The following is an 18,025-nucleotide window of genomic DNA, read 5'->3' on the forward strand; positions in this document are numbered from 1 at the left end:
CACGTCCGCCGCACAGTGAAGAAGTGCAGGATTCGATTCCGGCTCCGACCTTCATATGTGGAATTTGCATGTTCTCCCCGTGCCTGCGTGGGTTTTCTCCGGGTACTACAGTTTCTTCCCACGCTCCCAAAACATGTATGGAAGGTTAATGGAAGACTCTAAGCTGTCCCTAGTTGTGATTGTGACTGTAAAATTTTTGTTTGAATATGTGTGCTCTGCGATTGACTGGCAACCAGTCCAAGGTGTACCCTGCATACTTCCCAAAGACAGCTGGGATAGGCTCTGGCATGCCCTTGTGAGGATAAGTGGCAGAAACTGGATGGATGGGTTACTGTTTTGAAATAAGGCCTGAAATAAGGCAAATATTGCATGGCATACATGAGTTTTTTTGTGTGTTTTTTGTGGTGGCCCATTGCCTATTCTAAAGGTATTTTATATCAACATTTAGTTAAAAAAACATGTATGTATGTATATATATATATATATATATATATATATATATATATATATATATATATATATATATATATATATATATATATATATATATATATATGTAGCTCACGATATATTTGTTAAATAGTTCTGAAAATAATGTCCTGTTTTTATAAATAAGGGACTTGACATTTAAAAATGTTTTTATTGTGTCCATTTGAGTAATTAAATAAATAATCAACCTAATCGACTAATCGATAATTGAAGTAATTGTTGCAGCCCCGGACAAATGTTAAAAAAAATGCAGCTTCATAGAGGTGCAGAAAGTGAGCAAGTCGTTAATAAACTGAATGTGCGAGCTGAGTTTATTGTACAACCCCAAACTAATGCAAGCCGGGCTGTGTACATGATGAAACTGTGTGATCATTCCAACCCCCCAAAACTTTAGTTTGCCATACTGAGAGATTTAGTTTTATCAAGAAGCACAGCCTACAGCTCTGGTCCTCAACATGCACTGAGAAAGAGTTGATAACAGCAAAAATGCAACATGTGTTTTTGCTCAGTAGTTTCCGCAGAACCTTCAAGAATGACTTTTTCTGGAGAACCAATTTGTAACCACTTCTCTTATTTCGAACTTGCCTGAAATTAGAAAAATGTAGAACACATTGGGAAGTCTGAGATGAAGGTTGTCCCTTCGGGTACTGGATTCACTATTTGGAAAAAAAGGTACCACCGTAAGATGCCTTAGTAAGATGACTTTGACAAGGGACAACACGTACAGTAGTACTTTTGTTTCCTTATAACCAAGGCTGGTGTGCATTGCAAAATAGTGACAAAATGCCGTCAAGAAAAAAAACTGATGCAGCATACAGTACAGGGTTGTGCCATCGGATGATATTCAAACGTGCTGAGTTTGAGTCAGTGTCAGCCTTCATGGTCATGATGACGAGATAAAATCCAGGATACTCCACATTTCATCCATTGTTGTTGTTTGTCTCATTCTGACTGATGCAATCAAATCATTTGCGGTTACCTTCGTGTGTTGCGCAGTGGAAAATCCTACCGGGCCAACTTGTGGCGGGGAGAGCTAACAAGAGCTCGGCCAAATCAATGCAAAGATTTCGGGCTCTATAATTCTCACAATAATATAATTGTCTCTTCGTCTGAGGTGTTCAAAACATTGCTCTTCGTCAACACAGGCTCAACCTTTTCGGGTTGTTACCACACCCGCCAACAAATTCCCAAGCTGTGCGAGGCATGCGTTTTTTACTCTTTCATTCCACAAGACGTAGTTGTACGTCTTTTTAAAATTAGGCCCCGCCTACCAAGGACGTACTTGTACGACTAAGTCTTTTTTTTTTGGCGTCATAGAGAGGAGGAGGGTGAATGAGAATAAGCTGTTTGCATTGTAAATCATGTAAAAATGCGACCCGTAGGTGGCAGTGGTGCCTCACGTGCTTGAAATGCATGCTTTTACAAAAAACTCTTTTTCTCCGTTTTTTTTTTTGCCCAGAAATCGTCATTTCCATGAAGTTTAGCCATTTTGTAATGCCAATTGCTGAAGAATTTAAAATGATTAAAAAAAAGAATGTTTTTCTTCTTCTGAAAGCAAAGAGTCCAAACTTTATTTTGGTAGGCTCCATGTTTCTATAGCGTTAGAACCAAATATTCTGTGGGCCTTGCAAGATAAGTCAAAATCCAGTAAAACGCTGGGATTGACGGGGTTTCTCCAGTGAAAATGGCTGCGATTGAATGAATTAAATGTTACAGTGGTTTATGATCATTAATAAAAGGAAACAAAAACATTCAAATGAAGCGTTCAGGGCTCCCAAAGCCGATGTAGCAAATGGCTCAATCCGATGTTTTACGGGAAGTCGCGCCCATAATTGTTTCGACATCAGAGCGCTTAGGAATAAGGTGGATAAATCGATGAATGTAGAAATTGGAGTCGTGAAGGATGAATGATAGGACTCTGAGGCAGTGGCACAAAGTAGTGAAAGAGAGACATAGAGTTATAGAAGGTGGTGAGTAAGAGAGTGAGCCAGCAGAGGGGAAGTGTGTGTCGTTGGCCAAACCTTGCTTGGGTCCCTCCCTCCCTCATTCTCTCTCTCTCTCTCTCTCTCTCTAACTCTCTCTCTATTTCCCTCTCTTGCTCCATGCATCAACAGCCGTTAAAATGTCGGCTCTATAGCTTGTCCTCTGCATCGCTTTCTCTCCCTCTCGGCCATCTGTCTTTTTTTTTCCAACCATAAGAGGAAACCACATTTCTTTTCTTCCTCTGCTTTTTATACCCTCATCACCCCCATCTTGTGTTTCTGCTTCTCTCTTTTGCTTAGTGGGAAAGCTTTGGTCTTTTTCCAAGGTTCTTTCTTCACAGCCATTGCTCCTTGATGTTGTTTGAAGACGAGGAGAGAGGTAATCTGCTAGCTTTTGTTCCTTTGCTGTAGATCGCAGTCTTCTTTGAAGTCAATGGAATTTAAACCATGTCATAGGATAATGGATTAAAGTAAACCGTTTCCAAGGATAGACTTTTTAGTATTGGCGTTCCATTTAGCAAAAGCCCTCTATGTTGAAATTATGAAATAACTGTAATGGGAGTTTGTTTTTTTTTTCTGTGTGCATCGCCACAGTAAGATACGCTGAAGCTGTATAAAAAGGGGATTTTCTGTGGAAGTGTGACTCAAATTTAATTCGGAAGCTTCTTGAATTGACTCGTGTCCCACCACAAATATCCCCTCACAAGATGTTAAAAAAAAGATATCCATACAAATATACATACTGTGCTTATCCAAATCATGTGCGCTCTATTAAGATGATGAGAGTTAATGAACATCATCGTCATGGTTTGTGATGGATTGCGTTTATCATGCATCAACAGATCCTATAGTCATAGTGAGTCGCTACAGTTCTAAGCCAAGTCATCTCATGTCATTGCTGAATGGATCACAGCTGCATAGGCCAGATAGTTGCTTGTCCCCGCATTGTTCTTCCCAGAATGTGTGTCACTGATAAGTTAATTGTTCAGTTAATTAGTACCGTATTTTCACGACTATTCGACGCATCGTACTAATGGCCGCAGTCTCATTAATGCGTGACATTTCTGTATTTTACACATACACAGGACGCATCGTACGAATAGCCGCAGTTTTACAGTGGTAAAACATACGCCAGCTTAAACATACGGCATGCATGCGCGCACTCTAACACGTTAGCTTGAAGCATACGGTAGCATGCCAAGACATACAGATAAGATAAAAACACGTTTTTAAAAAGGCAACGAAAGCAGAACTGAGTTCGGGTGTATTTTATTTAGCCATCGTACAATGTTCTCACGTTTTTCGATCAATCATCACCAAGAAATCCATCAAAGTCCTCATCCTCTGTATCAGAAGCAGAGGACTGCACATCTCAGTTGTCATTGAATGCATCACATGCTAGTGTGAGTTGCTACGCATTGCCGAGCGGAAAGAAGAAGTAGCAACAGCAAAGTCAACATTTCTCTCGTGTGAAGCTTTCCCACATTTGAAAGTAAAGAACAGAGCGAAACATGGTGGCAGCGCGTGTGTGTGTAGAAAGAATTGAACAATTGTGCAAGTACCGTAATCCATCCAAAACGCCGCGTTCCCTCTCGTTGTTGCGTATTGTGGCGTAACTCGCCAAGCGCTGCCTCTCACTCTTTGTAAAGTTGTGTTTGCCACCGATCATCCATTGTTCCCATGCCGTTTGCAACTTTACTTTGACCGCCCGGTTGATGCCAATGTCCAGCGGTTGGAGTTCTTTAGTCAAGCCTCCGGGAATAACGGCAAGCTCAGAGTTCATTTGCTTGACTTGATTTTTCACCGCTGCTGTGAGATGGTCACGGATGCCAAAAGCATAACCGGTGGCTTTAAGTTTTAACTGAGCTTCGTAGGCATGTCTCTTTGTCGAATTTATTTTCAGGGGTTCTTAGAAACCAAAACCGGAGTTGTTTTGCAACAATGCACATTGCCACACGCTATACAAGTGTTGGTACTGGCTTGAGGCGTCCACTTACACGCCCACCCTTCACCATTGGCGGACTAGCTTGTCTGTCCTCTCTCTCCCTCTCTCTCTCTCTCTCTCCCTCTCCATATATGTATATATACACGTCCACCCTTCCCTGATTGGCCGACTTCTTTCACAGTCACTTCCGCCTTTTCTCTATATAAACAGCGTGTCGGCTGTCAGTCAGATTTTGGAACTCAGCGCATATAAAGGACGCTCCGCACCATAAGGCGTCCTGTCCATTTTGGAGAAAATTTAAGACTTTTAATGGCGCCTTATAGTCGTGAAAATACGGTACATTTTTGGTCGATGCTGCTTTTGGGACTTCTGGATGCTAAACATATCATTCAGTACCAGCCAATTCTGGACCAAGTCTGAAAAGACGTTTAAAAACGTGTTTGGGAGTGAATGAGTTAATAGGTATATCGGTTCTATATTATATTATAGCATATATTATAGCATCTATATTATATATTATAGCATGATAATGGGAAAACAAGTGTTCATATCTGCATGTGTAGCTTCATGTTCAAATCAAATAAAATGTTCATTCGGATATGAACATGCAGGTACTTTGTCTCGTCTTTCCACGTCGGGAGGGTTGAAGCTATTGTTTTGTTTTTATGTAACAATTGTTATTTTAAAAGCATAATAAGGTCATCTGAATCCGACTAGGACCGACAATGGCGAAAAAATGATCATTGGCCGCTCACCCTAGCACAACGGGCAATTTCATATAAGGACTCCTCACGTCTATTTTTAGCACAAGCTTCACAATTTCATTCACAGTTACATATAACATCGTAAACACGGTTAAGTATTGTTGTAAATCATGTGCATTGTATAAACTGTATTTCGGTCTCTTGGGGTTGCGCTGTGAGCAGCTGGTTGCTCGTTCACTCACAACCTGCAAAATGTATTTTGTCGCCTGTGCAAAAGGTTCCTTGCATTTTGATTTGCTATAATTTGTCTTCACATCGTGTAACTGCGATTCATATTTTGACTCGAGACCCGTCACTTGAGGAATCTTATGGCAGAACCCCGCACTCTGTGAGTTCCTCCACAGCGCCCACTATTCGGCGGCCTTTACATCACCTCGAGTGGTTGCTCATATTTAGTTTCAGACAAATCATCATCTTTTTGGCGTATTTAAATTCTCTCCTTTCTGACCACATAGTGTGAACCACATAGCATGTGCATTACCGTGTTTAATGTGTGCTTTGAGTTGCTCGTGTCCATGAAAGACAGAGCAACTGTATTGACATCTCTGGTTATTTAGTGTGGCCCGGTAGTCCAGTGGTTAGCACGTCGGCTTCACAGTGCAGAGATACCGGGTTCGATTCCAGCTCCGGCCTCCCTGTGTGGGTTTTCTCAGGGTGCTCCGGTTTCCTCCCACATTCCAAAAACATGCGTGGCAGGCTGATTGAACACTCTAAATTGCCCCTTGGTGTGAGTGTGAGCATGGATGGTTGTTCCTCTCTGTGTGCCCTGTGATTGGCTGGCAACCGATTCAGGGTGTCCCCCGCCTACTGCCCAAAGACAGCTGGGATAGGCTCCAGCACCCCCCGCGACCCTTGTGAGGATCAAGCGGTTTGGAAGATGAATGAAAGGTTATTTAGTATCAGAGCAATAAGATTACAGTACAACCTGTGCATGTGTGTGTCGTGGAAAGCAGCTGTTTTAATGTGACCCACATAGAGTGCCCATTAATTCAGTTCTCTCTCCTGTCTGCCACACGTCAACTACATTATTATAATTTTTTTTTTGAATCGGAAAGGAAAAAACTACAATTCTGAACAACGACCAAAGACAAATGTCTGAATGGTTTTTACATCGTGACTGTCTACATCCTGAACATGTGCTACCTTCATGTTGCGTCTCTCAGGGGTGTTTCCTGTTTGCTTGCAAATGACCTCAGATCCACTTGTGATGTTGCTGCGTTAAAACAAGACTGCCTCCCAAAAAACTAAATATACCATCTCCATCCACACCAGTTACTTTAACCAGATTCTATTTTTCAAATGCACAGTAATAATAATGGAGAACTGAGGAAACGATGAATCAGATGTGTGGGTTGTTGAGTAGAGTGCACTTAGTACCGACGTTCACTTCAACCTCAAAATTGGTTTTCTCACCGACATATAAATACAGTACTGAAAACAGGTGAGTGAGTGAGTGAGTTAAAGTTCATGTGAAACTAAGTTTCATAAAGTGGGATCATTATTTCATTGAACCCCACGTTGAAACATTGTTTCATGAAAACATACATCCGTGTTGCAAAGTTCCCAAAATACAATTGATGAACTGGAAATAAACATTGTCGATGTTATCAAGAATACATGACTTTCAGACTACTGCTCCACAAAATACTGTAACATATTAACTCGCTGGGCTACCTAGTAAACTGTAGACTCGAAATATCTGTTGACAGACAGAAATCGAGTCGCAGACACACACACACGCGCACATACACACAAACAAACAGCGTGTCTGCCTCCCATGGGGTGTATGAAGGCGGGGTCACGGCAGTCATGTTCCTCATCGCTCCATGACAGACTGAACTTGTTATGTAACCATAAAATCATAGCAACAGCCACCCTCGCTACACATACTCACAAGTTGAATGGTGTCCAGCCTTCACATAAACAACAGTGCTCCTCCTAAGTGATGTAATGGGATAGAACGATTTCAAATGAGCAACTGAATATATTGCTGCAAATATGAAATGTTTGAAGACCCTTATCATGCTAAATCAATCTTTTTTTTGTTAGAATGCCAGTTCCTCACTAAAAACACCCCCAAAGTGGTGTGGTTTTTTTTCATTCACTCATCTTGGGGGAGCATTCCTGCTCATTCCGCCTCTCTACGCACCAAGATCCAAGAAAAAGCTCGGATGCTCACTTTGTGAAGTCACAACGTGCAATTTATTCAACATGCACCGCTTCATTTGTTTTTCCCCCCAGGGAAAATTTATGTTCGAACTGAATGTTACAGAGGCTTATAAAAACAAATATATTCTCTGTAAATAAATCCTCTGTCCTATTTTATGAATATTTACGTGGTGAGACTTTAAATAGGTAAACATTTTCAATGCGGTGTAGTAAAAAAACAAACAAAAAAAAACACTCACACAAATACTAGAGGCTGCTGCCAGTTGCTACAACAGAGAACAAACTCAATAACAAATATTACAGTATTAAAGTGAGTATTATCCTATTTACCTTCGTCTTTGTTTATATAGTGGTTTCACAACAATTGCAGCTGTGATAAAGCGCTTCACAGAACATTGAACATAAACATTTAAATGATTACAATATGTCATATTGTTTGACAGTATGGTTTCTGACCCCAAATGATCACTTATTGATTTAAAATTAGGGTTTATTACTAGTTGTTAATACTGAGTTTGGTTTCCTTGTCATCAATAATGGATGTGTACGTCACCATTTACAGTGTCGCTGTGAAGAGAAAACGGAGATGTTGGTGCTGTGTTCTTTCTGATTGATGGACTGTGTGTATTAAGTATGCAGCATCAAAGTGGAGTATACTGCCTTTGAACTGTCAGACTTCCTCTTTTCATTCATTTATTCATCACTCTGGAGCTCCCTCTTCCCATCTCACCTTCGTCTTGCTGTGACTGTTCATGTCTCCATTTGTGCTCTTGTTTTTTTGGGGGGTGGGGGGGGATGATGCAATTTCTATTAAGACTGTGTCTATTGCATATGATTCAAAGCTGACATTTAGTCTACAATGACTTTCTCGTTCTCATAATAATGCTACTTAGTTGTGAGGGTTGCCACAATTGATTATTTTGCCAGTCGACTTATCAACAACAGTTCACATTCGTATAATAATAAGTGGATCATATGAAGTTGGCGCCATATCGCAGCAGCACGCAGCTGCTCTTATATAACCGTCATTAGCTTACAGCTTAAATTCTTCAAGGTATGGACAAAAAATAGCAGACATTTAAGATGCACTCTGCGAAAGAATACTCAAATAAACACGTACTGTTTTTTTTTTCAAGGATGGTGTATTGGAACAAACTAGGTATGTTTTGTTTTATTGTGCTGCCGTTGACGGCTTGTGGCAAATAGGTCATGTTGTTTTACTCTGGGTACTGCTACATCTGAGTTTTTAAATCTATCACTCTACGTGTGGTCATGAGTGCCAGTGAGGTGTGTGTGTGTTCATGCTGTTTGATGATAACCAGCGGCGTTTTGGTTGTTGATAGACGTCAGTTCACTGACTTAGGCCTTCATAATCCATAGTAGACGCTACAATATGTACCAATAACGTACCAAACAGTGTTCCATGTTACGTCAACCACACATGGTTGCCTATGCTTCCAGACAGGACAGTCACTTCGCAGAAATGAAATCAGCTACCAGCCACAACGTGCTTCCTTTTTAGATGCTCGTTTATCAAAGCCGTGTTGTCTGAGAGGTTTGCAAGCTATTTTGTATTGGGTGAAATGCACCCAAACTTTCGGACTATGTAGCGAATACGCATTAGCTATGACCTTGCCCACAATGCTTCTGTTTACTTCACGGGTGACCCGTATAACCACGACTGTGGATGTACTTCGTAGACAGGCATACAGCCAGCGGGAGAAGCGGGAAACAAGACAGGTTCAATAGAAAACAAAGCGCCAAATAAATAAATACACAACTAAACAAATCATCTTTAATTGTCATTGTTGTGACTATTCGAGTCATCTTGGTTGCCCTAATTGTTGTCGAATTGTTGACCAAATTGTGTTTTCTATTTTTTCTTTCCTGGGCAGGCGTTTAAGCCAGTGGTGGGTAAGAGCCTGTTGTCATCAGTAACAGCGGTGGAGTTCCTACTAGACCGGCATCTGGATTTCCTATCTGACCATTCAGCCTACCAACCATACCAGGTAAATAATAATCACTAGACAATTCATGACTGTGTTGTCATGGTGTGTTGGCATGACTCCAAGAGGAAGTGACCAAGACAGCTATTATTTTAATTCTTTATTATTATTATTATTATTAGTAGTAGTATTAGTAGTAGTATTACTATTATATGATACAGTGCTACCTCTACTTACGAAATCAATTGGTTCTGGAAGAAATTTCTTAACCAGAAATAATGTAAGTAAGACATGTTTTCATGTAAATGCCCTAATCCGTTCCAAGCCACCCCCCCCCCCCAATTCAGACATAAATGTTTTCTAAGGCATAAAAATGCATCTAAATATGGAACAAATCCTTGTTACAATTACATAATTGCACAATGAATGAGAGTTGTGCATCATGTAAAAAAAACATAAAGAATAAAAATGATGGTCATTTAACTGTTAACTGTGTCATCATTGTTTTTTGCCCTCTATAGTTCATGCTCTCCCTCAGAAGTGTTTTTTGCCTGGCATTTTATAAAGAACGGATCCAAGAACGTTTGCTTTTGTCGGCTTTTAACAATCCTTCAAAAATGTCCAAGGTAAACATCAGCATAGTGAGCGGTCGCCCGACTGGTGAACACCTTTACTGGGTGATTCACCTTTTCGTAAAACTATCAGGACGCCTCATGGCCCGAGCAGCGAATGACGAGGACACTGCATAGAGACATATCTATTTATCTATCTACACACATAGACACATACGGTAGAAGTCCCTCTTAGCCAATGGGAAGCCAGAATGATGCCCGGTAGTAGCCAATGGCAGAGCAGCAATGAGTATGTTGTATTCAGGAAACTCGGAGCTGCGACTAGCAGCCCATACTGTATTTTTTTTTATCTTTCGTATCTTGACATTTCTTTCGTAACAAGAGGCAATATTTTCCCATTGAGGTGTTTCGTAACTTGAAAATGTCATTTTAAGAGACTTTCGTAAGTAGAGGTACCACTGTCGTATGACTGGCATGGACCACTGCGAAAAAAAAGTAGAAATTTTCATCTGAAAAATATGGCAATGCTGATAATATATAAATTATGTAATGCATAATGCTACACTTTCAGTCAGTCCCCATAAGCAATCACTACAGCAATCCAAAGTAAAGGAAAGTGGGATTTTTACTCTCTTCCTGACACATTCAGGCTCACACATTTAAGCAGCAGGCCGGGTTGACCCTTTCAACAGTGACTTCATTGTACAGTTTATGCCAAACAGATTGTAGCCCCCCCCCCCCCCCCCCCGGCCCCCATCCCCCTCCCTCATAATTCCTCGCTCCAGTCTTCCTGACCAACTGGAAAAACAGAGAGAGGAGTGGCCACAGTTTATTACTGTGTGTGTGTGACAGCGAGTGTGAGTAAGAGAAGGACTGTTTTTACAGCTCTGAGGGGTTCAAAGGTCTCCAGAATAGGCAGCTCTGTGGAGTGGGCAGCAGTGATTTAGCAAGAGGAGAGTCGGTGCGTGTGTGCTTGCGTGCATGCGTGCGTGTGTGAATATGTACATGTATTTGATGTGAGAGTGAGCAAATGGCAGTAGAGGGTACAAACCCTTACTGCTGACTCAATAATTTAACCATGTATACACGCAGGCACGCACTCACACACACACACACACACACACACACACACACACAATTTGAAAAACAGACCCCAGCATACGCATGATATTTTTTTCCCTCTTTCCCAAACAGCTGTTTTCACTTTGTCAGTACACTGAGGGCAACAATGTTAGCAATAAAAGTCAATGTGTAACATCTGAACAAACTTCAACATGATACCACATCGGCTCTCTTCATCAGTAAACCTTGAGAGTCCAGAGGATTTGTTTTGCGTCGTCGTCTTGTCGCTCAGGGACGAACTGCTCCAGCTTCAAGTTGAGCAGTCATCTGTTAATGCGTGAATGCAGATCATTCATTTACTGAAACAGAGGAACAGTCTTCAAGCCACTTGAACACTTCCACTGCGTTGCCACTGGATTTTAACACTTGCATACTTTAATTCGTATAAATATAGTTTGACACTTTAAGCTATAACTACCAGTAGCTTTACTGTGAGAACTGTGTTGTGTACACAAAAAAGTATACTGTGAGTCAGAAAAGAGTGAAAATGGCACACAACCCCATAAAGTACAAGGTTGTTTTGTTTGTAGCACATTAACTGAACAGTAAAATGTTGAAAAAGCGCCAATAGGAAACTGGAAACGATCACTGACTGCCTATTCCGAATTATTCCATATTTTCAAAAGACAAATAATCCAAACATGAATACTATGTTTCAGGCTCCAACTCGAGTCATCAAACGAATGTTTTAGTAACTGCATTGAAAATAATTATTTTATTTTGAAAACTGCGATTACTTCGACGAGACAGAATGTTCTCCCTCCTCCAAAAGTATCAGAATGATCAGGCCAAATCTGTTGTTTCAAAAATAAGGGCCCTTAATCAGTCAGCCGATTAAGTTAGCCAATTTTTTCTGCCCTTTAAACATTGGTCAGAATAATCTGACAAATTTCATTTTAGATGCGAGGTCGAACACTGTGTGGAGCTATTATCAATGGTGAAAACACAACAGGCGGTTTAAGTAGGGTTTCGCTTTAAATGCTTGTTTGCCCGCTATTTAACCCTTTCAGCCACCGCGGTTAACACAGTGGACAGCTTCTCATGTTAATGGGTTGCAGGGTGTTAAAGACGCTAAATCAGCCAGCGCAATTTGACTCAGTTTTGCGAAATCTCATTGCGCAAGCGAAAATCATCAGTTTGTATCATTTTCTGAGATGGGCAAACATAGTCCTGGTTGCTTTCACATCCATTTGCGTACGCAATCACGTTTGCAGCTGTTTCTGCACATGCAAACCTTTCGAAAATTAGGCCCATTGTCTTTCAAATGCAGCTTTGTTTTTCTTGGAAGAAACACGGTGGCTTACTTGATTATTTATTTATTTTTTTTGTTTTTACTATGACCGACATGTTTGTTTACAGAGGCATTGGCGGATGACCCCGAGTTTCAGAGTAAAACAAATTCCTTCAGACTTTGACAGTCATTGTGATTTTTTTGTCTCACTGCAGTCTGGTACCCAATTTCAAATGGATCGGTACAGGTACACGGCTCAGTAGTAGGGGACCGCTGTGTCTGAATATGCCTGAACCTTCGCAAGTTATCTGAGGTCTTGTGTGAGAGTATGCACGACAGGGCACTAACGATGCATATTTTTCTCAACAAATTTTGTTCAATAAAGTTAAAAAAAAAAGGACAAAAAAGACTTCAGATGTTCCACTTACCTGACTGTTGTTCTGTGATTTTGGTCAGACATTCCATGTCTACACAGTGCCCATAATAAAACATAACCTTGAAAGAAAGTCGACTTGATTTGCAAATTGGCAGACCAGTTCTGATGATTGATTCTTTTATTCAGGTCGGACAATTGCCAATTGACTCTGATTGACCAACCTGAATCTTGGCACAGCTTCGTTTAGCAAAATCAATATGTCGCATCACTGCGTGAAAACCAGATTGAACGACTAAAAATACTCTTTCTGCAAAAGAAAGATATCAAACTATTTTGATCCTGTTCTGACAGCGAAGGTTGATTTTGTGAAACAATTCAGGCGCATAATGGCCTTGTAATGGTTGAGAATTATAACTGGCTCAGACTGGGTTCGGTTCACAACAACAGACTGTAAAAGTGCACAAAATATATGTGTAGGTTACTGTCTTCCACAAGGCTACATTCCAGTCTGCTATTTTTAGTGTGTAAGCTTGGTTTTAATTTAGAGCTGAACAAAGATGAGAAAGTAGAACACTGCAGAGGGAGAGACACTCACTGGCGGGTGAAATGAAAGCCAGACTTCACCCTAATCTTTTCTTCCTGCCACTCTTATCCTCCCAGCGCTTTTTTGAGTACTACAGCTTTACGTTGTCATTTGAATTACCTGAAAACTGAAACGTTGTTTGACAAATATGACTTGGCTTGGCTTTGATGCCAATTTAACATTTCCGTCTGCATTTTCCAGCTACTGGATGTATCAGCAATCAGAAACTTAGGATTTGTTAAATCCATTAACTTTTCATACAATGTGACCAAAACGATTGGAACATGTGACTCAGAAGTTTTGTTACCCTATTAAATGGATTACTGTATTCCAACAATAAACATTGCCGATTGTCTAACCTCAATGTTCAAAGCCAAGAAAATATATTGGCCTTGCTTTTCCAATACTTTGAGGGGAGTAGAAGTCATCCTCTTGCAGCTCACATTGTACATTCATCCATCCATTCATTTTCCGATACGCTTTATCCTAACGGGGGGCGGGGCGTGCTGGAGCCTTTTCCTGCTGTCTTTGGGCAGTATGCGGGGGACACCCTAAACCGTTTCCCAGCCAATCTCAGGGCCACACAAAGACGAACAACCATTCACACTCACATTCACACCAAGGAACAATTTAGTGTTCCATTAACCTGCTTTGCATGTTTTTGGAATGTGGGAGGAAACCGGAGTACTCGGAGAAAACCCACGCAGGCACGGGGAGAACATGCAAACTCCACACAGGGAAGCCAGAGCTGGAATCGAACCCAGTACCTCCGCACTGTGAGGTCGACACACTAACCAGCCCCGCACATTGTACAGTCCGGGTTTTTTTTGGGGGGGGGGAAGCCCCACTTATCCCAATTTTCATTCGGTCTGTTTAGTTTCCATAGTTTCCACCTTTACCACTTTTGCCCGAGATTTTTTTTTTCAATCCGCTATGATTCACTAGTGGTTCATAAACTTTAATGTCATGCTAAAGTAACCATAATTGAATCATGGGCACAAAAAAACCCCATCTCCATGTGGTAATTGTGGTTTGGTTTTCTTTTGGGTGCTGGGTTCTTTTCATTATGTGTAACTGTCTTTATTCTACTGGCATCGATAAAAGTATTAAAGAGATTCATTATTAGTGTTAACTGATAAACTATTGAATTGTTTGAATTGTTCGTGGCTGTTTGTGGCTTACCAAACCAAATATTGACTTTATTTTATAGATCAGAAATACCTTTAGTTATGCGGTTAAAATTGATAATGCTTAGCAACTTAAAGGCCACAATTTTTTTCATCCCTGCAATTTGGGATCTGTGCACTTCTGAACCAATAGACTATGTTGCAGAGGTGTTTTTAAACACATTGACATGTCATGCATTTTTATGTTTGTCTTTCAGGATGAGGTGGATAGTCAGAACCCAGTGTTAAGAGATAATCCTCAGCTTCATGAGGAATTGAGGGGTTGGCTCAAAGACCAGAAAGTACAGGAAATTTTTATGCAAGGTAAGATGCGGGAAATGGGCGTTCTATTCATAAAACCTGTGTGCTTCACAATATATATATTTTTTAATGCAATAAAGGGATTATGTCTTTTCTTTTTGGTGAAAATATTACTGAACACACTATTTGTCGATTTCAGGTCCCTATTCATTGAATGGCTACCGTGTGCGTGTATACAGACAAGACTCGGCCACCCAGTGGTTCACAGGCATCATTACACATCACGACCTCTTTAGCCGAAACATGGTCGTGATGAATGATCAGGTACACACCCATCCATCCATTATTCTATCCCACTTATCATTTCACCTCAAATTGCAATATGTGTTCCTGATGAGCAGCCTCATCCAACATATTTGAGCAGCCATTCAGATCTACGTTTTCATTTTAGGTGCTCGAGCCTCAGAATGTGGATCCATCCATGATTCAGATGACTTTTCTGGATGATGTGGTTCACTCTCTACTGAAAGGCGAAAACATCGGCATTACCTCCAGACGAAGGTCGCGATCCAGTCAGAACAACAATTCTGCCCATGTGAGTATCCCCCGCCTACATCCAAAGCTGTTTTTTTATATGAAGAATTCCCTGGTGAGAGAATGATATACAGTACTGTAATGTATACAGCTGTGAGAAAAAAAGTGCGTGAGCCCTTTGGAATAATAATAATAATAATAAATATTGTAAGATCTTGCATGAATTGATGGTAAAAGTTGAAAGAATACACAAGAGCGGGAAAACGAATAACACGCGAGCAATTTTGTTTCCATGGTTTTATTGGACACAACGTGCAAAGTCTCATTGCAAGATGGAAGAAATATGAGAAGCTTTAATAACATGTAGAGCTTTTTTGGCAGCACAAACTGAATATTTCCTTAAGTTACAGAACAGACCTACGCAACGGTCAGGAGGAATTTTGGACCATTCCTGTCCAAAACTGTTTCAGATTAACAACGTTCTTGGGATGTCTGGTGTGAATCGCTCCCTTGAGATTGTCTTAGAGCTCTTTAGTTCAAGGCGTGGTGGTATTTCTTCACAATAAAGTGTGTTTTCACTTCTTTCTATATTTTACAGTATTTTTATTAGCCATACACACCCATAAAATAAGGTAAATATAATAATGTTGTTTCAGGCCTGGAATGTATGAATTGCATTTCCATTTACTTCACTGGATATGTTTTGGTTCACAACCAGGAACACAGAATGAATCTGTCAACCGAGGGTCCACTGTAATTCCAAAGGGTTCCCATGCTTTTTATTTCACTTGTATGTACATTCTTTGTGTGTGTGTGTGTGTGTGTGTGTGTGAGAAACTTTAATTGGGCATAAGAAATTGTTTTAAAAGCCAATCGCTTTGTCTTTACTTGTGTTTGTAATTGACTTCTGTGGTTTGTTTTGTTAATATGTTCATCCTCGGGCGATCTGTTAACTGCCAAATCTTTTGTTGCACAGTGTTATAGACAGAATTTGAGTCTTGTCTGTTCGAGGTTCTCCCCAGAAAGTGTCAAGACTAAAAGCTTAAAGTGGGATTTTTGTTCAGACTGAAATTCAATGTAGTCACCGTCACAGTACCCAAAAGTTATTTTCTGCGATTGAGGATTTCTGTCTTTCTTTTTTTTAATCCTAAAGGACATTTACACCATCACATTACATGGCGCCCCCCACCCCCACATTAAAATAAAGTGACTCTAACTAATTTAAAACCTGTTTTGAGTTTTCGTTAACTAAAATTGTCACCTCTAGAAATGACAAAAATGTGACTATGTTTATTAAGTATTGTCTGCGACTAAAGAAATGGCTGCCAAAAACAACACTGGTCACATCTGGCTTGTTATTTCATCAAAAGTAAATTGGTTTATCCTTACAATAAACACTTGGCCATTGACTCATTGTTTGCGCTGCCATTATAAATGTCTTTATCCGACATATCCTTTTCGTTTATTTCACTCCGTTTGTCTTTGTGCGTGTCTGTCAACTTTCTTTACATGTTAAAGATGGCGGGAGGGAGAACCGGCGGGACCACTGGCAACACTCAGGTACCCCCACCGACCCACCGTCACGACTCCCAAGCTCTTTGCATCCACTCCCATGTTCACACATGCCGCTTTATTGACTTCATTAGAGAGTTACAATGTTGTCGCAGCTCGCTTTATTTTTCTCCTGTCTATAAACCCCACAGTAGTGACGCAAGGTGAATCAGGGTTAACTGTTTAAACGGTCCTTGTAACTCTTCGTGTAAATGTGCTTCTTGTGGCATTTCATTTAATCGTCCAGTAGCCAGAATACAGCAAAAAAGTTCAGTGTGGGGTGACGACTTAGTTCAGACTATTGTTGTGTGTTGTTTGAAAAAACAAACATCTACCAAGTATCAGTTTGCCAATTATGCTACACAGTAAAGAAAAAAATATCACTCCAGGGACTAGGTGTGCTTACAATTCTGACTATTCATTGTTTGATCCAAAAGGCTTTTTTTCCCATGTTAATTAATGACTTATCCGGGACAGTTTATCCTCGAAATAACCTGCTCTCTAAATCTGTCGTCAAAGGTTGCTCATAGCTATCGATGCGGATCAGAAAGTGCTTGGCTCAGTAATGATTGGCATGCACACACAATAAGTGACATGATGACAAATACGGGTACCTCGAAAACACAAACTTTGCAGAAAGAACAGTACATTGAGACTTGACGGTATCATGAAGGGTTCAGGTCCAGCTCCGGCCTCCCTGTGTGTAGTTTGCATGTTCTCCCGGGCCTGCATGGGTTTTCTCTGGGTACTCTGATTTGCTCCCACATTCCCAAAACATGCTTGGCAGGCTGATTGAACACTTAAAATTAGGTGTGAGGTGTGAGCGCGGATGGGTGTTTGTCTGTGTGTGCCCTGCGATTGACTGGCAACCGGTTCAGGGTGTCCCCGCCTACTATCTGAATGAAGATGGCTGGTATGGGCTCAAGCACCCCCCATGACTATTGTGGTTGAGGATAAACGGATCGGAAAATGAATGGATGGATGGTTATTTTTGGTTATGTCTGGATGCTGCTTTTGCTAATGAAGGATGTTTCCCACTTTTACAGAGTCACTATACGCGAGCCCAAGCAAACAGCCCGCGTCCAATTATGACATCATCGGGCCCCAACCCGAAAGGTTCCCAAGGTGCACTGGCCTCCCAACAGCAGAGTCAATCACTGCAAAGCCAGCAAACCTCCAGCCAATCGCACCATTCGCCCAGCGGCAGCGCGCGGGAACAGAGAGAACAGCGCAACTCTCGCTCATCCCGGAGAAAAGGATCAGATAGCAGTGTTGCCGAGGAGGACAGGGACAGGAGAGAAGAAGCTGTCGGCAAAGGTGAGGCTCTCACTCTG

At 41.0% G+C, this 18,025-nt stretch overlaps 1 protein-coding gene across 2 annotated transcripts in view; it reads left to right on the forward strand.

Moving 5' to 3' along the window:
* jmjd1cb (jumonji domain containing 1Cb) overlaps window positions 1-18,025 on the forward strand; it is a 99,462-nt gene that overhangs the window by 57,014 nt on the left and 24,423 nt on the right. The window contains exons 3-8 of one of the 2 annotated variants that reach the window (XM_052070959.1): window positions 9,245-9,358; window positions 14,564-14,669; window positions 14,806-14,930; window positions 15,058-15,201; window positions 16,659-16,700; window positions 17,738-18,008. In XM_052070959.1, coding sequence (XP_051926919.1) covers window positions 9,245-9,358; window positions 14,564-14,669; window positions 14,806-14,930; window positions 15,058-15,201; window positions 16,659-16,700; window positions 17,738-18,008 — 802 coding nt within the window. The remainder of the gene's footprint in view (window positions 1-9,244; window positions 9,359-14,563; window positions 14,670-14,805; window positions 14,931-15,057; window positions 15,202-16,658; window positions 16,701-17,737; window positions 18,009-18,025) is intronic. The other variant, XM_052070960.1, reaches the window with a different exon arrangement.

Source organism: Hippocampus zosterae, chromosome 7, assembly GCF_025434085.1.
Source record: "Hippocampus zosterae strain Florida chromosome 7, ASM2543408v3, whole genome shotgun sequence".
NCBI classification, from domain to species: domain Eukaryota; kingdom Metazoa; phylum Chordata; class Actinopteri; order Syngnathiformes; family Syngnathidae; genus Hippocampus; species Hippocampus zosterae.